At 51.6% G+C, this 20,583-nt stretch overlaps 1 protein-coding gene across 4 annotated transcripts in view; it reads left to right on the forward strand.

Annotated features, from left to right (window-relative positions):
* The window catches only part of LRIG1 (leucine rich repeats and immunoglobulin like domains 1), a 123,053-nt gene that overhangs the window by 73,203 nt on the left and 29,267 nt on the right, over nt 1-20,583 (forward strand). For 2 of the 4 annotated variants that reach the window (XM_059075570.2, XM_067043695.1), the window contains exons 4-8: nt 10,208-10,345; nt 12,659-12,802; nt 14,301-14,444; nt 17,270-17,413; nt 20,304-20,447. In XM_059075570.2, coding sequence (XP_058931553.1) covers nt 10,208-10,345; nt 12,659-12,802; nt 14,301-14,444; nt 17,270-17,413; nt 20,304-20,447 — 714 coding nt within the window. The remainder of the gene's footprint in view (nt 1-10,207; nt 10,346-12,658; nt 12,803-14,300; nt 14,445-17,269; nt 17,414-20,303; nt 20,448-20,583) is intronic. The other 2 variants (XM_067043694.1, XM_067043696.1) reach the window with 1 other exon arrangement.

Consider the following 20,583-nt stretch of genomic DNA (forward strand, 5'->3'; position numbering starts at 1 on the left):
CCTGCATCGGCAGGCGGACCCTCAACCACTGCGCCACCGGGGAAGCCCTTAAACAGATATTTATTGAATGTCTTTTATGTTATACTCATGGTTCTATGCTCATGGTGCTAAGGATATAGCAGTAAAGAAAACCAACTAAACTTACATTCTAATGATGTAATGATCTTGGAACTGCTTAATACCTTAGGAGGTTTTGTTGTGTTCTGTTTACAATTAATAGACTTTTAGAGCAGTTTTAGATTTACAGGAAAATGGAGCAGAAAGTACAGAGACGTCCCTTATACCCTGCAACATGCCCCTCTGGTTTCCACTACTGTTAACATCTTGCATTAGTCTGGTGCTTTGTTACAATTGATAGATCAGTATTGAGACATTATTATTAACCAAACCTATAGTCTTCCAGGGTTCACAGTGCTGTACATTCTTTGAGTTTCTGCAAATGTTTAGTGATGCTTATTCACCATTACAGTATCACACTGAATAGTTTCATTGCCCTAAAAATATCCCATGTGCATCACCTATTCATTCCTTTCTCCTCCGAGACCCCTGCTAACCACTGATCTTTCTGCTGTCCCCACAGTTTTGCCTTTTCGAGAAGGTCATGTATTTGGAATCATACAGTAGGTTGCCTTTTCTCATGAGCTTCTTTTGTTCAGCAATGTGCATTTCCTCTGGAGGTCTCGCTTTTGTCTTGTGCTTGTAGTTTGGATTGGATCCTGATGATCTGCAGCCCTTTGTGGCTCGGGTCGCTCTTGACTTCACAGGACCGTAGTGGCTGACTCTTGACTGTGCCTAAGTTTCTTCGTTCCAGATCTCGGGCTTCCAGCCCGATGTGTATAAGCCAGTGGGCGGGAGAACCAAACGGGATGTGGTGCATCCAGGCGCCTTGGGGACCTCGGGTCCTCTTCATATGGAGCTCATCGAAACGGTCCGTTGAAGACCCCAAGGGGAAAGTGACCCCGAAGGAAGTGAACGGGTCGGGAGGTCGGTTGACACAGCCCAGTCCTGCCTTCGGAGGGTCTGACCCCGCCTGGCGGAGGCTGTTTATCCCGCCACTGGGCCACTCTTGTTTTTTGTCCGATCTCCACCTGAATAAACAGATCCGGAACGTCATCTGCAGCCAGGCTGAGAATCGGGCCAAAATTCCCCAGGGAACTGGTGATTCACCAGCAGCGGGTGTGGGGAGAGGGAGGGAGCAAGAGACAGAAGGAGACCTGCTTATTCGGAGTCTCATTTCCTGTCCAGCAAATAACCCAGGCTGGGCCGTCCTCACGAGGCATTGGTTTCTTAGGGCAAATTATCGATTTATGCAATAGAACAGATGGTTTTGGTTTTCATTTTTAAGAAGATGCATGCAAAGCAGCCCTTGTGAGAGGGTGATGCTTTCAACTGTCATTCTGAGGAGAGAAACTTTTCTTCAAGTTGGCCTAGGAAAGCTCTTCTGGATTCATGTGTTGTTTTTAAAATCTCCTTATCTATACTTTCAAGATGCTTATGGGCTTTGGTCCCAATAACGGGCATATTCACAGTTTTCTTGCCAATTTGGGGCTTAGAATTATTAATTCTCTTTTTTCCCTTGTTTGGTGCTTCTCAGGCCCCGCACTGATAATACAGTTACTCTGTTTGACACCTGGACAAGATTGGATTGAGCTTTTTCATGCTCTGTGGTTCCATGCTGTCTTCCTAATGCTGTTTGTGAGGGAATTGGTACAGGAAGGAGGGACACACGGGGGCGGTGGCATCAGAGAATGTGGTTGAATGAGGCGGCATGAAATATGGCACTTGGATCAGATGACTTTTCAGATGCATTTCAACCCTGAAGGATTTGGTTGAAAGGAATCTACCATCGTCTGCCGAGGCCGCACATATGTGGGCTCCGTGACTGTGTACCAGCGTCACCCTAGACATCGATTCCTGCCCGAAATGCAGGCAAATATGCACCAAAAGATATGTGCAAAAGGCATGTCCCTGTGCGTGGCTGTTGTTTTTGCAATAACCCAAACTGGAAATAACTCAAGTGTCCATCAGCAGTAGATTGAAAAATAAATTGCTCTGTGTTCCCTCAAGAGAAATACTCTGCAATCATGAAAAAGACTTAAGTCCTGCTAATGCAACAGCATGCATGAATCTCCCATGTGGGGTGAAAGTAGCCAGATACAGAAGAGTTTATATGGAACGATTCCAGGTGGATAAAGCACAGCAACAGGCAAAAGTAATCATAGGTGGTAGAAGTTAAGGTTCCCTTGGGGAAGAATCAATGACAAGGAAAGTGACAGGAAGGAGCCTGCTGGGAGGTTGAAAATGTTCTGTATCTGTCGTGTGGTTACACGGGTGCAGGCATTTTGTAGAACTGCATTGAGCTCGACGTTTATCATTTGTGCCCTTCTCAGTATGCCTGTGATATTTCAGTAAAAACATTTGCAAACAAACACAACTGTCCTCCTGCCCTGACCGCATGGTCTGTTGGATAGTGCTGTGTTTTGAAAAAATCATTGTCTTCTTGTGTGTCCTTGAAATGATTAATGTTTTTTAGCACTTGCAATAATATACTTGAACCCCCTTAGGTAAACATCAGGGCTACTCGGATTATTAAATCATTAATAGCGTGTACACACACCTTCATCCTGATCATTTTGATCAGACCTTGGAGCGTGTGCTACATGGGGCAGTGGGGTTAGGTGCGGTGGTGCAGAGCCGTAGGGAGAATTCAGGGCAGCGGAGTGATGGGCCGGGTGCAAAGTGCTCAGAGGCTGCAGGGTGTGGAGTTCGATTAATCACGTCTGCCAGGGTCACTGTGGGGAATGGGGGGAGGGGAGGGACGGGAGTGGTGGCAGGTGTATTACATTTTTACCCCCATTTCTGGGCTGGGTATTGTGAAACTGTTTCTTAGCCAGAGGTTCAGATGAGGCAAGAGCTGTAATTTGAGTTTTGCTGTTTATTAAAAGTTTGATGTTGAGGTAACATGATGGAAAACTTGCTGTATCTGGTAAGAGTCAACACTGCAGGAGTTGAGCACGTGTACTGCTCTGAGTCACCCCTACTTGTCTGGGAGAGCTGAGGGCATGCCTGCTTAGATGTTAGGACTGGTGTGTTGGCCAGCTTCGGTGTGTCTCTTTCTGTCTCGTTGCAAGAGCTAAAAAGCGTGAGGATACACAGTGTGAATGTCTGTTCTCTGTAAGATCACCCTGTTTGCCAGCCTGCCTCCACTGGCCCCGGTCAGGAACCTGGATCATCTTCTGAGGAGCTTTAAGAATGATGTAAACTTCGGTTCTGTTTCACTTCCTGAAGGGGTAGGAAAGACATCAGTGGGAAAGAGGGCGATTAGTGATGTCTGACCTGGGCTTTGGAGGGAGCATGGGACGGTTCTGTCTGCTGCAGAGAGGTGTTCAGCCCCATTTTGCAGGTGGTTGAACTAGATTCCAAAAGAGTGATTTACACACAGTTGGATAGCTGCATCAGAGCTAGAATTAGAATCGGGGTCCCTGCCTCCCAGAAATCCAAACCGGTTGCTCTGTGTTGTAGACCAGGGGCCAGACCTGGCTCGCAGCTTGCTATGGTAAAGAAAGTTTTACTGGAGTACAGCCACACTCGGCTCACATATTGTCTGTGGCTACTTGTACACCCCGCCTTCAGGGTTGAGTTGTCACGACAGAGGCCAAATGACCCACAGAGCCTAAAATACTTAAAATCTGTCCCATTATAGAATCCATTGCTGACCCCTGGTGTAGACAGTAGGTGCATACTTTCAGCAACCAGCTGTAATCCACTTGACCCACCTTGACGCTGCCTCCTTTGATCCCCTCACCCTTTCTTCCTGGCTGTTATCTGTGACACAAGATCTTTTCCACCACTAACGGCACTACCTTGTAAACCCCAGTGTACAGAACCGTAGTGGAACAATCACTTATGATGAAAAGCTTTCAGTGTTGGTTTCAAATGCCTCTGTGTGTTTTACTGTCTAATTTAACATCGACTCTGAAAATGTAGCCCAGTGGAGAGAGCTTATCTTTCCCGCTCTCTGCCTTTGAAGCTGGATTTTATTTGTGAAGCCTTTAGCAGGTGTTGGTTTAATAGACTTTGGCCGTATTACAGTTTCCGCACCCCAGAGGACAGCCTGAGGGGTACACCAGCCCGGGCTGGAGGCACAGGCTGCATGATCTGGCCACCACCCCTCCCCCCAGTCCCTGTCACCACAGAGTTGTTCTGATTCTGTTCGGTGGCAGGGAAAGGGCTGGACTGCTCCCTGGATGACACCAGTTAGAAGTACTCCTCTAACACTGTCCTCTCCCCTGCCCTCTCCTCACTCTTCTTGTGCAGCCCTGAGGGCGTCCCTTTGCAGCTTGTCCTGCCCTGTTCTCTTCTTTCCATCCAGAGCATCCGTCACTGTGAACCAGAGCTTCATCTGCCTTACTTGCTCAGCTTGGCCCTCCACAGCTCTCTGCAGACTTGTCGCTCACGCAGGACTCTGGGAGGCTGGTACAAAGGCCGGCTTGGCTGAGGCCGATGACACAGACCAGTGTGAGCTGACCCGGCAACAGCCAGCCAGCATTCACATGTAGCCAAGCTCTGCTGAAGGCTTACGGATTGAATCCGGGGTAGTGCACTCAAAATTCCACCTGGAGAGCCTCTCAGAAGGGCTGGTGAGTCCTGCTCCCCTGGACTTGCACACTGGCTCCTCTCGTGTCCCAGTTGTGTGACCGCGGGTGAAGTCCAGCAGAGCTCTGAGCCCCAGTGTCCGTAGCTGTAAAGATGATAATAGTACCTCCCTCATGAGATTGCTGTGTCTTTTCACGGAGCCTTCACCCAGGGCCTGCTACCTAGAGGTGTGTTCAGTAATTGGTCGGCTCTCGTTAAAAAGAACTTGGACCAGGATTCAGAGGTTATAAACATGAACGGGGGCCTTGAATACTGGACCGTTAGTTACCTTAAAGGAGTGACATAACCACTCGTGTTGCACATGGCATTAAAACATGGAGAGCTTTATGGAAGTGGGACACCTCTCGAGGAGGAGGGAGGCTTCCCTGAATACTGGGTCTTTGAACCTTGATGGACAGGTGTCCGGAGGGGATGTCCCTGGTGGGGTAGGGTTTGGTGGGCTGGGGTCAGGAGCGTGGGCCCGAGTCCCACGTGCTCCAGGAGTGAGAAGGAGGATGTAATCTCGCTGGTTGGGGACCCATCAGATCTCTAGGCCCCCTGAATCCTGCAGAAGCTTCAATCTGGGATTTAATTTGAAGCATAGCTCCCCAAATAGCCCAGTCTCTCAGTGGTGGGGTTTTTTGACAGTCTCCATCTGGAGCAGGCTCGTTTCATGCATGAAACTAAGAGTGAGAGGTCTGAGTCAGCCCTTTGTTCCCAAGAAGGAGTCAAGCCTGCCTGTTTGCATTGAAGTGTCGGGGAGGACTAGGAACCATTCATTCCTTCTTTTTGCAGAGCACCTGCTGCAAACTAGACCCTGAGCATCTCTCTGAGGGTACAGATATGGCTAATAAAAACGAGAACTCATTTGACTGAGTACCTGCTTCGTGTCAGGTCACATCAGCCCACGGGGCCTGGGAACTTCACACCACCTTTATAGCGGTTCACACCTGTAAGTGGTACAATGGGGATTTGAACTCAGGCAGGGCCATGTTCTTGGCATGTTCTTCAATGCCGTGCCATGTTCCAGCCCATGAAGAACTCATGGCCTTGGGTGGAATTGCCAGGGTCCACAGAGACATCTGACAAGGTGTGATTCTTGCTCTAGTGAGAGAAGGAAGGTAGAGCTGTGTGGTCAGCTTTCCTGAATAGGAGGAATTCAGGAAGAGTTTGATCAGGGTGCTGGGCTAGAGTCTAGAGCAGAGAGACCAGACCTGGGGGGAGAAGATGATGTGCATTCTTTGAGCCCCAAGAGGCTCTGAAGCCACTGTGGGCTGGGTCATTTGTCTCTGAGCAGTGCTGCCACAGGGCAGTTGGCAAACCCTTTCCTTCGTGTTCCCTTGTTGAACTCATCTGCTTGCATGGGGTTTTTTTCTACTTCAGTGTAGATGAGTCCCAAATCTGTGTCTAGGCTCAGCCTTTCTGAATTCAACCTGTACTCTTTGTGATTCCTTTAACAGTTATTTACTGAGGACCTACTATGTGCCTCACCCTATTCCAGTGGTTGGAGACACAGTAGTGGTCAAAACAAACAAACATCTCTGCCTTCTTGGAGCCACATCCTGGTGGGAGAGAAGATGTTAAGGTAGAAATAAGCAAAATACTGGGTGTATTAGATGATAATTAGAGATACTGAGAGAAATAAAGCAGGCAAGAGCGTGGAAAGTGTGAGAGTGGTGGGGGGGGAGGGAGGCTTGTAGTTGTAGAGACTGTGGCCAGGGACCCGTCATTGAGAAGGTGACATGTGAAAAAAGATGGGAAGGCAGTAAGGGCATGGGACCTGTGGATCTCTAGGGGGAGAGCATCCACTGCAAGCAATGGGAAAGGCAAGTGCAAAGGTCGTGGGTCAGGAGTCCGCCTGCCGTATCTGAGGGCCAGTGTGCGGGGCAGAGTACAAGGCAGGGAGTGAAGCAGCAAGGCAAGTGCGTGGCAGTTCACATGGGCCTCAGAGGCCATCGTAAGGACTTCGTCCTGAGTGAGACAGGAAAGCCATCATTTGAGTTTTAGGCAAACAAGTCCTGTGAACTGGCTGATTTTTGCTTTGTTTCGTTTTTAAATTGTAGTAAATACACATGACATGAAATTTACCATGTTAATCATTTTTTTAAGTATACAGTTCAGTAGTGTTAAGTACACTCGTGTTGTGTAATCAATTTCCAGAGCTTTCTCCATCTTGGAAAATGAAAACTCCAAACTTATTAAACAACTCCCCACTCCCCCTCCCCCCAGCCCCTGGCAACCGCCGCTCTACGTTCTGTCACAATGAATTTGACTTCGCCAGGTACTCATGGAAGTGGAGTCATGGGGTATTTTCACATAACACAGTGTCCTCAAGATTCATCCGTGTTATAGCGTGTGTCAGAACTTCCTTTCTACGGCTGAATGATAGTCCTTTGTATGTGTACATCTGTCATGTTCGTCCGTCTGTCCGTCCATCCGTCCATCCATCCATCCATCCATCCATCTATCGGGTTGCTTCACCTTTTGGCTACTGTGAATAATGCTGCTATGAACATGGGTGTACAAATAGCTCTTTGAGATCTGCTTTCATTTCTTTTGGATGAACACCCAGAAGTAGAATTGCTGGGTCACATGCTGCTGGTAATTCTGTGCCTAATTTTTCGAAGAACTACCACACCATTTTCTTCAGCAGCTGCGCGAGCATTCCAGTTTCTCCATATCCTCTGGTATCCCCACATACCATTCCGGAGTTTGTTTTTTTTTAATAGTAGCCATGCTGTGGGCGTGAGGTGCTATCTCATTGCATTTCCCTAACGCTTAGTGATGTCAAGCGTCTTTTCATGTGCTCATGCGCCATTTATCTTCTTTGGAGAGATGTCTATTCCAGTCCTTAGCACATTTTTTTTTTTTTTTTTTTTTTTTTTTTTTTTTTGCGGTATGCGGGCCTCTCACTGTTGTGGCCTCTCCCGCTGCGGAGCACAGGCTCCGGACACGCAGGCTCAGCGGCCATGGCTCACGGGCCCAGCCGCTCCGCGGCATGTGGGATCCTCCCGGACCGGGGCACGAACCCGTGTCTCCTGCATCGGCAGGCGGACTCTCAACCACTGCGCCACCAGGGAAGCCCCTTAGCACATTTTTTGATCGACTCGTTTGGGTTTTTCGTGTTGTTGTTGCTGAGCTGTAGTTCCTGTGTATTCTAGATATTCACTCCTCATCAGAGAGGTGATTTGCAGATGTTTTCTCCCATTCTGTGAGATGTCCTGACAGGATCTCTACGGCTGCTGGCTTGAGAATAGGCCATAATGGCAAGGATGGGAGGTCTAGCCAGGCGCCTGGTTACCTTAGCATTTCTGAACTAGAAAATTTAGGATCACCGTTCTCTGCACCGCCATCTGTCGTCTCCAGGTCCCGTGGATCCCTCTCCTCTTCTCCTGTGTCTGTCTCTCTGTTGCCGCCACCTCTCACCTGGCCCCCTGGGACCCAGAAGCCCTACTCCCCGGGACATCTGCGAGGGCTTGCCTCATGCGGTCCCTCTGCCCTGCCCGTCTCCTGCCAGCACGCACATCCCACCGTGTGGAGCCGGCCCCGGCAGCCTCTGCCGGCAGCGCCCTGCCCGGCCCCGCTCTCCCTCCCGGCAGGTCTCAGCCATCCTCGCTCTCTCCCACGCTCCGCTGTTTTCTCGTCTCCATGGCCGCCTCTTCTGCTCAACAGGGACCTCCTTCCAGCGTATGAAAGAGACGCGTCTTCATCACAGCATCCTCCCTCCAGCCGGGGCCTGGCACAGAGCAGGGGCCCAGAACAGTGAATAAATAAATACACAGACGAGAAAGAAGAAAGAAGGTGTAAGATGAAAGGGCCAGAGGAGAGGACGGGCTGGAGGAGCAGAGGGGGAGAGGTGGGTGGGCGCTCGCAGCTGTCCCCTGGTCCCCTGGACTGTGCTTGGTCCCTCTTTGTGTGACTTGGGGCCAGCGGGGCGCCCCTGCCCTTCTTTGCTCAGACCTTCTTTTCCCGGCTCCCGGGTACTGCATTCAGAGTTCCTGGATGAGGCTCAGCTCTGTTCCCTTTATTTCTTGTTCTTTTTTTCCCATACTTTACATGATAAAGGTCCTCTTTTCTATTCTGTTTTTTTCTTTTGGAGTCAGAAAACTGAAGAGACTATCTTTATTAAGAACTTAATAAAGAACTCAAAGGAAGTAGTTTGAGGGGTGGGGCACATGGAGGGAAAAGGGGCCTCTCATTCTGGCGTGACTCTGCTGTGTGTAAAGGAGCTGCACCCTGGTAAATGGATTTTTGGGTTCAGGGCCTGGGAGAGAGGGGAAGAAAACAAAGGCGTCGGCGAGAAGCCCCAGAGCTGCTGGGAAAGAGGGCCTTGTTTATGCCTGTTGGAAACGATTTGGTCAAGTGTTTGTTTAAGAGAGATGCCACTTGGTTAGCGACGCCTGGCTCACTTGGATCGTGTTCAAGAATGCTTTGATTGGCCGGAGACCCCGATACTGTTTACTCAGAAACTGGCCCGAGTGAGAGGCTGGAGCCCGGAGGCCCAGCGCTACCACTCCGCGGATTCTGAAATACCTGAGTACTGGGATCGGGGCTGCGGTGGTTCGAATCTGCCAGGCAGGGCGAAACCCACGCGAGGGCCACCTTCTCCCTCCAGCCTTCGCTATAGCGCCTGTCGAGTTTCTCCTGATTAATAAATACTGGTTGGCGGGTTAGACTGCGGGATTCTTTAGAAAGAGGGTTAAAGGACAAATCAGTCTTGGAGGGAGGTAAACACTGAACACCTCTGTGAACATCTGCCAGACACAGCAGTGTGGTTCAGATGGGATCATCCGTATCCTTGAGGTAAACGCTGTGGCCCCACCTTCCAGATGAGGAAACTGAGGAACGGAGCTGTCAAGAGTGTGGAGTTGGAGGTGCGGGGGATTCGATTCCAGTTAGCCCCAGCACCGGGTTCCTGTGTCCCTTATTAGGTTGTCAGGATCTTGCAATCTTTTTTTTTTTTCATCCCTTGTGCCTGTCGCCACGCCTGGTACATGGCAGGTGTCGGTAAAATGTGAGGTATGTGATGATGCGTTCAGTTGGATTAAACTGAACTCTGGGCTCTGGTGCCTGCCTTCGTGTAAGTGATGGGGTTGGACCAGGTTCTGAAGATGCTAGATGCGAGCCGCATCAGAAGCTGGCAGGTTGCACTGGGTCCATCCTTTGTGGGAAGGTGTACCAGTAAGATCTGAGTGCTGATCATGCCAGGCTGCTCTCCACACGTCCGAAATGTCACCCCTGTGTTCCTGTCCTTGGGGAGAGTAGCCTGGCTTAGAACTTGGGCAGACAAACTTGTCACAGACAAAGAATTTGACATTCTGTCTAGCTCCCGGCGTGCAGGTAAGAACTTGATGGAAAGAAAGATGGGAGATGTCATTTAAGTGTGCCGCACCTAAGACCCGACGCAGCCAGGTAATTTAAAAAAAAAAAAAAAAAATAGGAGTGTCATAGCGTTTGTAATTTTCTGAAATTGCAAAGCAGCTAGGGAAACAAAATGTCTGGAAGACGTGTTAAGGAAAATAGTTTCTTTGCAAAGTGACAGGCTGGACTCACCTTCCTTTGTGTGTCTTAGGCAACACAATAGGATCCGCAGCGTGGAGGGGAGTCAGCTGAAGGCTTACGTCTCCTTGGAAGTGCTGGATCTAAGCTCCAACAACATCACAGAGATCCGGAGCACCTGCTTCCCGCACGGGCTGCCCATAAAGGAGCTGTAAGTGCCTTGGGTCTGCCGGCAGCCCCTCGGTCTGGACGCAGGTGGACGTTCCCTCCTCTCCTCCAGCGTGGCCCGGCTGAGTCAGTGGCATGGGCACACACCTCCCCTGTCTTCCCGCAGCAGGGCAGGGGGCAGGAGACCCAAGTCCGCAGTCCTCTGTTAGCCCATCCATAGAGCATCTCCAAGTCCAGCGGCGTCATTCTGACTGTAGAGGGCGCTGAGGAAGCCTGAGGCGGGGAGATGTTAAGTAGCCTAACAGACTGACCATTTAAGAGCAGCCTCTAGGCCTGAAATACGTGGCTGTGTTGACCCCAAAGCCTGTTTCCTTTCTCCTTCCCTGGGCGCCCTGCTGCGAAAGCTTCAAACAAACGTTCGGGGGTAGTTAGATGAGTGACATCGGGGCGAAACCTCTCTGTACTCAACTGGCTCAACCAGCCAGTGCTCGTGCGTCCTCTGAGTTCTCTTGACCTTCTCTGTCTCTTCGTTGGTCTGTTTCTCTTCTGCCCGACCTACGGCACCATCTCACACCCCGCCAGTTGGCAGACAGAAGAAAAACAGTCAAAGCCTATTTAACCTACCGCTTATTGGTAGGAAAATGTTGCTTTGGGCAAGAAACTGAAAACTCGGGCTAAAAAGGCACGTTCCGGTGACAGGTGAGTCCCCATCCCCTGCATTATTAGTGAACACTTTGGAGGACTGTTCGTGAGGCTGGTTTTAGGGGTCGTTGTGACCCATGTGTTCAGAGACCAAGGCCAGGCACACAGATTTTTCGAGATCCCCGAGGACAGGAGCGGTTTCTTTCTTAGGCTACATCAAAGTTCCAGAGTTGGAAAAAGGAGGCCTTGGCTGATCCTTCAGCCGATGTGGCAGTGCTCAGCCCTCAGTGAGGGCTTTTGAAAGGTGTCCGGCTGCCACCTGGCACTGACTTGTCTGGGACAAAGAAACCACCACTGCTAAACTGAATTGCAGTGACCTTCTCTCTCTCTGCCTAAAAGCAGGGGATGTTGCACTTTGGCAGATGCTGGCCGGTATATCTTCATCACACAGGCTCCTCTTCTTTAATCTGGAGTGTTAAGAACAAACAGTCCAGCTCCGTTTGCACAGAATCCTCATGTGCCCTGTGTCCTGGGCCGCTGCCCGATGGGGACGAAGAGTGCCTTCTTCCATTCCGTTCTCTAATGTAGAAAATTCTCTCTGGTCTTTTTCTTTTTTGCTTAAGCCACAAAAAGCACCACTGGTCTAGGGAAGGTAGAAGGAAAAGTGTTGGGGGTAACTTCTCATAGGAAAGACCAAATTGTTACCCCCTTTTCCCTCCTTTTTCCCCCTTGCTTGATGTAATTTACATACAGCAGAACGCACAGACGTCAGCTGCGCAGTGCATCGCGTTTTGAGGGGAGGTGCCCCTTACACATGTAATCCTGTAGGTGGACCTCCCATGCAACTATTGCTTGTTTTTTACAGGGATTCCATGCAGACGCCTTAAAAAAATTTTTTTTCATTGAGATAGTTGATTTTATAGGATTATAGAAGTTTCAGGTGTACAGCCTAGTGATTTAGCATTTTTATAGATTATAGGCCATTTATAGTTGTTATAAACTATTGGGTATATTCTGTGATGTACAGTATATCTTTGCAGCTTATTTATTTTATACCTAGTAGTTTGTACCTCTTAATCCCCTACCTCTGTCTTGCCCCTCTCCCCTCCCCTCTCCCCACTGGTAACCACTCATGCAGATCTCTCTAACTAGCATGTTTCTCTGACACATTTTAAATTATTAAAATGAATTGGTTTATGTGCATTTACACGCATTTATGACACATTTACACGTCATACAGCCTTCAAAATTAAAGGCTGTTTCTCCAAATTATGTCCTCCACTCTGACCTTGCTTCACAGTGGACTTTCTGCTGCCTAAGGCTCTTCTCAGCGACCTTGAACCCTAACCCTTGGGTAGTGGGTGCGAGGGGGGACTCCTGCAGCTGAGCGGCCCAGCTGGGGTGCGAGGATGGCTGGGGTGGAGGTAACTGACTTCCGTCCCACCCTCCTGGGGTAAACCCCTCCGGCCAGAAGCAGAGCAAGCTCCGGGCTCAAACAAGGCTTTTGTCGAGCCTGACAAGGATGATCCTGACGCCTGCGTCTGGGAGTAGAGGAGGGCCTTCTGGCCTCGGGACGACACATGTCTCGTTGGAAACCCGTCCCTCTGGGTGTGTTTTAGCTCGTTTTCCTAACTCAGGCAGGTGTGGTGTCTATAACAGAATGAGGAAGGCCTCCTACTGACCACACCACTTCTTCTCCCATGAATCATTCCAGCAACCTGGCAAGCAACCGGATCAGCACCCTGGAGTCGGGAGCATTTGATGGTCTGTCACGGTCGCTGCTGACGCTTCGGCTGAGCAAAAACAGGATCACGCAGCTTCCTGTGAAAGCGTTCAAGTTACCCCGGCTGACACAACTGTGAGTTACAGAGACCTGCACTTTAATTAAGCTTAGCCACACCTCACGGAGGCCAAATTTCCCCCAGGACCTCGATCCAAATGCACCCCCTTCCCCGCCACCCCTCGGTCAGGCCCCGCATCAACTACCGTGGACGCGGCGCCTAATAAACGCAAATTAGAAGCTGGGTCTGGTGCCTGCGGGCTGCCCCGGCTTGCTGAGAAAAGACCCACCGAGGACGTACGTGGCCTGTCCTCATCGGCACTTTGCAAAGCGCAGTGAGGAATCCTGCTGCCTAGCTGATCCTGGCTAACGCTTAGACTGTGGGCGTGGGCTTCCTTATTTTATCTCCGAGGGCTTTGTGTTTTTTTACGGCAGCCAGATAACCTGTGCTGTGGACATTACAGAGTCCGGCACTGCTTGGGCAGTTAGAGAGGAAGTCAGCGTAGCCAGAGGTAGGAGGCAGGAGACGGGTCACCACCTTAATCTCATAAGGTAGTTAATTGATTTTTTTCTTTTAATGAAAGGGTGTAATTGTTTACTTTTTTGACCAGCACGGCTGAGTGCCCTCCTAGAATGGCCCAGGGTTTGGAGTCAAGAGAACCTCTGTTTACCAGAACCTGATGGACTGTTTGTCCCCTGGTTGTTTTGTTCGCCGGTGTCCTTTCTTTGTATCGGAAGAGTGTTGCCTCAGGAAAACGAGCTGATAATCGCTGTTTGGTTTAAGCAGAGCAACACAGCTGCTGTTCACGGCCCGGTTTGGCGGCAAGACGGGGTGTGCGTTTCTGCTGCTGTGCTGCCCCCGCCCCGACGCACCTGGGCGCGGGGCCCGGCCGTGCCCTCTCCGCCATGCTGGAGAAGCTCTCTGGATGCTCAGGGCCGTGTGGGGGTCATGAGACACTGCGGAAGTATTTGGAGAAATCCAAGGGCTTTCTGGTCAGGCTGTGTTCTCCGTTCCTTGAGTATTACTGATGGAGCCAGTTCACCCAGATCCCTGAAATCTTTTGGCTCGCTGAGGCTTCATCACACTGGGGTTGGAAGCCCGTGTGGGCGCTTCGCAGTGTGCCCGGATGCCCGCTTCTGAGTGCAGTCACTTCCCTGCATCAGTAGAGACCTGGAGAGTGCCTCGGCGGGAAATGTCGTTGCCGCTTGACACCCGTTGGTTAGATTTTTCCTGGGTGGAGGCATCTGGTGTGCATTTCTGCTGCTGAGTTAAGAGGCGGCTCACCTAAGACGTTCACCTCCTGAGTCATACGCCCTCCTCACTGCAGAGTCCTGGGTGCTTGGGGAAGAAATGGGAGCACTCGCTCATTCGGGGGTGCGGTGGGGCCGGCTTCTGGGAGCTCTGGGCCCCCCTTTCACGAGTTAGCAATGGCCCGGCAGCGTCTGCGTGCACGTGGGCGTGCACGTCTGTGGTACGTCTCGGCTTCCCGGGACTGTCTCTGGGAACCGCGTGGTGATGGCTGTAGGCGGGGGCGTGGGTGGGGGACGCCCTGAACCGCTGGCTTCGTCTCTTTAGGGACCTCAATCGGAATCGGATTCGGCTCATCGAGGGCCTGACGTTCCAAGGGCTCGACAGTTTGGAGGTGCTGAGGCTCCAGCGAAACAACATCAGCAAGCTGACGGACGGCGCCTTCTGGGGGCTGGCCAGGATGCAGGCGCTGTGAGTGCGGGCCAGGCGCCGGGGGTTCTTGCAGGCACTGAGGGACCATTTCGGACCTCGGCCGGACCCAGCCCCTGCCCTTCGGGAGTTCAGCTGGGCGCCACTCAGTGTCTTTGGGGACTTCGCCAAACCTCAGGGTGTTTTTCTTGCAGGTTAAGAAAATCTCTTGGGGGGAGATTCATTGGATTCAGTGAAGCGAGTTGGTTCTTGAGGATGGAAGAGGGGGCTGTCTGGCTGGGGCTGCTTCCCCTCCCCGTTTCCCCTCCCCTTGTTAACCCGGCACAAGTGCACGTGCCCGACACACAGTGGGGCCAGACAATACCAAAACGTCGGAGTTTGGAGCAGAGAAAGGTTCATCGCAGGGCCATGCAAGGAGACGGATGGCTTGTGCCCCCAAAACCCCAAACTCCCCAGAGGGTTTCAGCAAGGCACTTTTAAAGGCCAGGTGAGGCAGGGGCGTGGCTGGTTGTTGCAGACTTCTTGGTGTAGGTCAGGTCCCGATGTTCCTGTAAACCTCCAGCAAGACAAATGTTAGTCTCTGTTCTGCAACTTTTTATCTCTATGTGAATAGAAAAGTGTTAACACCTTTAAAGGTCAGAGCCTTGAGAATGGGCTACCCTGTATATTTCTTGCTACAGGCAAGATTCTTAACTGGAAGCAAAAGCAATAGAAGGCAAAGGTTAAAGTAAAAGAAGCATCTAACGTGGAGTCAGATTTGTTCTTCCCTATTAGAGCCCCACCTCTGCCTTGGCGGACAGTGGGCTCCCTTCCCACATCCTCTCCTGTCTCCTGCACGCCACAGGAAGTTTCCTCTCTCCTCACTTTGGGTTTGACCGTCTTTCTTGATGTGCAGGTGCGCCAAAAATGTATAGTTCATCCTGAGAGATTTATTTATGTTCTGTGAAATAATCAAGCCACTCGCTGCAGATGTTCCACTTTTATCGAGGGAGCACTCGCTCCAGCCAGATGTGGACAATCAGGGGGCTTGCCTGCCTGGGGAGGGATGGAGAAGCATCTGGAGAAGGGCACACGAGGCAGTTACCAAGCTTCAGTTTTTCAATGTTTACATTTATTTATTTTTAATCAAAAGAAACGTATACTCACAGTTGAGCAAAATCAAATTGTAAAGAAAAGTAGTTGTTGCCCCCCACCAACCCCAGCTGCTATTCTCTCTTCTCCCCCAGTTCCACCCCCATGAGGCAGGCAGTCACTTCCACTCATTCTCTTTTTGGGGTTTTCTATTTGTAGTTTTGTTGGTGGTGACTTCCAAGCTAATACACTCATACCACTATCTTGATGTGTCACCGATGAGATTTCTTGCTTTACGGTCAATCATTTAACTTGCTCAGGGCACCCCCATGCCCTTCCAGTCTCTACAAGTTACATCACTCCGTTTATGCCTTTTATCAGTTATCTTTGCAACTGATACAAAAAACCAAAAGCTCCAGGTCCAGTTCCATCAATCCGCTGAGCCGTCCTCATCATCAGGAGCATCTCTCGATATGCACACCATCTCTCTCTCTCTCTCTCTCACACACACACACACACACACACACACACCATCTCACACACACACACACACACACACACACACTTTGTAAGATGACATCCTTAGCACTGCTGTTTTGCTTCTCCCTCTCTTCGTTGTTCACCTTTGCGTGGCTCTGCCTCTGTCTTTACATATTTGAGCACGCTTTTCCTTTTCCTTGACGTTCTTAAAACTGTCATTTTGGACTTTGGAACCCAGGTGGGGTTCCAAAAGCTGGGAGGGCCGGGAGTCAGAATTCTCAGAAGAACATGGAGCCCTTAGCGCATGACATTTGGGTTTTACGGTGAACAAATTCATACCAGTTGGGGGGTGAAGAAGGTTGCCTTACAGGTGATTTATAAATGAAGGGCTAACCTTTTGAGCAGAGGCAGAAAAAAGGACGATGGATAAAAGTGAAACCCTGGCTGCCTGAAGCCCTTGTGATACTGAGCGTGGAGCAGCCTTTGAAGCAGCGGCTTGTGTTCAGGAGGCCAGTCCTATGGCGCGGAGTTGTCTGTGGCCGGGCTGTGCGGCGCCGAGAAGCAGGATGGTAGTAACATCCCTACTTAATTTAGCAGGAGCTCGGTTCTCAGCACGACGCTGAGTGGCTGACCTGCGTTCCCTTCCTTCTCAGCACGGCCCTATGGAGTCGATACTTCTTGGGTATCTCCACTTTACGGTTGTTCAGGCTCCTTCGACCAGCCAGGTGGCAAAATTGATAATTAAGTCCCGGCAGTTTGACCCCAGAGCCCAAACCGTGTTTCTTGGCGCAGCGGTCCAGAGCCCAGGCTTGGTTAGCGAGGCCCGGGTTTGAATCCTGGCCCCTCGCTAGTGGCTGAGCTGGGAACGCGTGTGAGACAGGTTACCTAGCTTCTCCCAGACGCAGTCTCCTCATCTGCAACATGGGGATAGCTCCCTCCTCATCGCTCTTCTTTCTCTTCCTGGAGTGGGCTTTGCCCTCTGCTCGGAGCTCCTCTGCTCATATGTGCGCTGGTTCACTTGTCCTCGGCTAATAAGGCTGCTTCTAGGAGCTTCCCCTTGGCCTCTGAGCTCTCTCAGTCGGCCTGGGTCCTCACCGCCATCTGCGTTGCTTGGCCTGTCTTCTCCTGCCCCCCAGACAGGTGCGCACACACACGTACACACACACGTAGGTGCACACACACCCCCTTACCAGTCTCTCCAGCAGTGCTGTCGGATCCTGGGTGATGCCGGGGAGCCGCTGCTTCGCCGTGGGTTGGGTGAGTGCGTGAGCCCCCGGGGGTCCACGCTCACCCCGCACACGTGGCCGTCATTGCAGGCACCTGGAGTACAATAGCCTGGCGGAGGTGAACAGCGGCTCACTCTACGGCCTCACAGCCCTGCACCAGCTCCACCTTGGCAACAACTCCATCTCCCGGATCCACCGCGACGGCTGGAGCTTCTGCCAGAAGCTGCACGAGCTGTGAGTGTCCCCTCCTGACTCCGCGGGTGTTTTATGGACACGGCCCGGGGGTGACTCCTCCAGAGCCCGGGGAGCTCTGGGCCGCGCACCCCACGGCACGGCGGGCGTGGGGGTTCGGGGGCCTGTTGTGGAGGGAGGAAAGAGCCCCCAGCAGGCAGGGCCGGAACGGGACCCCGAGGCCCCCGCGGATCGCAGTCACTGGGGCCTGACTCCCAGCTCATCTCTACTTTTCGCCCCACTTCACATTAGCGGGGGCTGCTGTCGAAGGGTGGCTGTTCTGAGAGCCTCTGTCTACAAACGGCTACACCACGTAACACGTGCTTCTCTCACGAGAGGGGCTCCGGGCAGACCTCGGCGATACTGCATGTTCGGTTTCAGACCATCTCAGTAAAGCAAGTCACACACTGTTTGGCTTCCCAGTGCATAGAAAAGTATCTTTATGCTACACTGTAGTCTGTTAAGTGTGTAGCAGAATTATGTCTTAAAAAACGATGTACAGATCTTAATTTTAAAATACTCATTGATAGAAAATGCTATCCATCATCTGACTACACAGGGTTGCCAAAACCTTCAATTCGTTAAAAAAAATAATAAACAAGTGCAATATCTACAAGGCGCAATATAGCAAAGCGCACTAAAACGAGGTGTTACCTGTATCGGGGCTCAAACCCAGAAAGGACAGTGAACCCGAGAGACCGCGACGCGCTGACAGTGGAAGAATTTCTACGTGCGTGTAGTTTCTGTCGTCCTTCCCCTGACAAGCGGCCCAGGCACCTGGCTCCTTCCCCTTCCCAGCTTTGGGTCCCTTGGCCTGGTAGCGAGGCTCCTGTGCTGATGGGAACGTGTGCTTATACTTCACGTAAAGAGATTTCCCCCACGGGGCTCCAGGCTGGGACTGGGGTCCCCTGAGCTGGCACCCAGGGTCCCTGACACCCACAGTGACAGGCTGTCTCCTGGGTGGGGAGGGGCTGGGGCCTGGGCTGTCCTGCCACGGCCTGGTGGGTCATTGATCATGAAAGCAGCATTTCCTGGGATCTGGTGGACACAGTCCTGTCCCTTTGTTTTAACCCCATGTCTAGAAGACTGGGGTTTTGGGAGGAACCAAAGTACCCCCTCAACATGGTTTTCATGTCAATTTAATATGTTCAAGGTGGTTCAATTCTGGTGGAGTCCAGTATGTTTTATTGTTTTTTAAGAGAGTTTGGGTGGGTTTTCTTTTTTCTAGGCTTGACTGTAGGAAAAGACTCACCCACTGAAGTGAATGATTACAAGTGCCAGGCCTGTCTTTCTTGTCTGTCTCTTGCCCTCAGCAGGCAAACGTAAGGGGATGTTTAAACCTAGTGCTGAGTCTTGCAGCTAGTGTTTTTATCTATCTGTCCACATTCTTCCCCTCCCGAAGCCCCCCTCCTCCTTCCCCCACCCTCCCTTCCCCAGCCACCCCACTCTGACCTGGAGTCTATATTTCAGTGAGTCCATCATTACCTAATTCAAAATCAATAGTCCCACCTCTTTCCTGTGGCTGGCTTTCCTTGGATTCAGGGTGTGTGTGTGTGTCTGTGTGTGTATCTGTGAACCCTTTGGGTTTAGCCTCCTGACCCTTCCAGGCAGTGCACCTGCACGGTATTCTCACGTGGAATGGGATGGCTTCTGAAAGAGTCTTCCCTCAGGCCCTGACCCTGCTAGGGAACTCCCAGAACCCGTGGTTTTCCGCTGTCCAGACCTGGGAGCCACAGGGAAGCGGGAGAGGTCTTCTCAGCCCCCGGAGCCCCTGTACTCGCACAGGCTCTGAATCGCAGAGGGGTGTGTGCGCCCTGGCGCTGAGGCAGCGGTGAGGGGCACGCACCTTGCGCCCTGCTCCGGCTGCCTTCTGTGCCCTTCCAAAGGGGCGGAGAAGGTCATGGGAGTGTCCCCTGACCAGCCCAGCAATTTTCCCCGACACCCAGGTAACCTTGGAGCCAGATTTAGAGTTGCTTTCCACGTGTGTGTCCCGCCCCTCCTTTAAACTAAATTCTTTAATTGCAGGTGAGGATGTAATTTTGATCTCCTGCCAGGTTTCTACAACTGACAGGCACCGTGACTTATTTTTCCAGGAGAGAAAAACTGTCACTCCCTGCCACCTTTAAAAGCTTGCTAATCTTCTCCGAATTTATTTTCCTTCCTCCTGCCCCAGCCCAGAGATTCCATTTTTTGAGGCTAGATGACTAATATGCTAAGTAAGCGACCCAGAGCTGTGTCAGAGATGCAGGGACTGTGCTGGGAGGAAAGAAAGGTCGACTCTGATGCTCAGGGAAGGTGTGTGACTGGGGCTGTGTCCCTTACCTGCTTACGGTAGGGGGATCATGCTCAGAGGCTGGCTTGGGTGAGGGCAAGGTAGCCCGAACGGGAGACTCTGGTCCCCCGGGGGGCTGCCCAGGTGAGGCCTGCAGTTAGTTCAGTGAGGAAGGCTTGTTCCAGGCAGTGGCTGGTGGTGCCCTCTGCTGGCCGACGTTGGGAGGCTGTCCGGCTCCCTTGCTCACTGTGCAAACGCCCCGGCGTCCTGTCCAGAGGCTCAGGCCACAGCCGTGAGAGATGTCATGGCCTGGATCAGGACCAGCCACGGACACCAGGCGCATGCAGGGCTCGGAGCCTTGTGGTTCTTTGTTGGATGACCCCGTGCTGTGTCGTGCTCACAGTTTTACGGACCTCCTTCCAGGAGTCAAAATGTGTGGGTATCCAGCCCTGGTGGGTTTCTAGCTGTGAGACCGTTTTGCCCTCGGGATCCTTGTGGGCGTATCCCTTCCCACTGGGACCTAGGTGACTGGCCGAGCGTGGCTCTACGTTGGGGAGAAGAGAGGGAGGACAGTGCCGTGCAACCTGATCGTGAGGTTTGCTCTCCCCTCCCCTTCCTCAGGATTCTGTCCTTCAATAATCTGACCCGGCTGGATGAGGAGAGCCTAGCTGACCTGAGTAGCTTGAGCATCCTACGCCTCAGCCACAATTCCATCAGTCACGTCGCGGAAGGCGCCTTCCGGGGACTCAAAAGCCTGCGCGTCCTGTACGTCTTTCCCCGTTGGGTTGGTGGGAGAGCAGAATAGAGCACACCAAGGGCTTCGCCGCCTTCCCTTCTCATTGGTCTCGAGTCAGGATTAGATCCAAAGCTGACCTGTGATGTGTGCCAGAGTCTCAAAAGT

Source organism: Kogia breviceps, chromosome 10 (assembly GCF_026419965.1).
Source record: "Kogia breviceps isolate mKogBre1 chromosome 10, mKogBre1 haplotype 1, whole genome shotgun sequence".
Taxonomy (NCBI): domain Eukaryota; kingdom Metazoa; phylum Chordata; class Mammalia; order Artiodactyla; family Physeteridae; genus Kogia; species Kogia breviceps.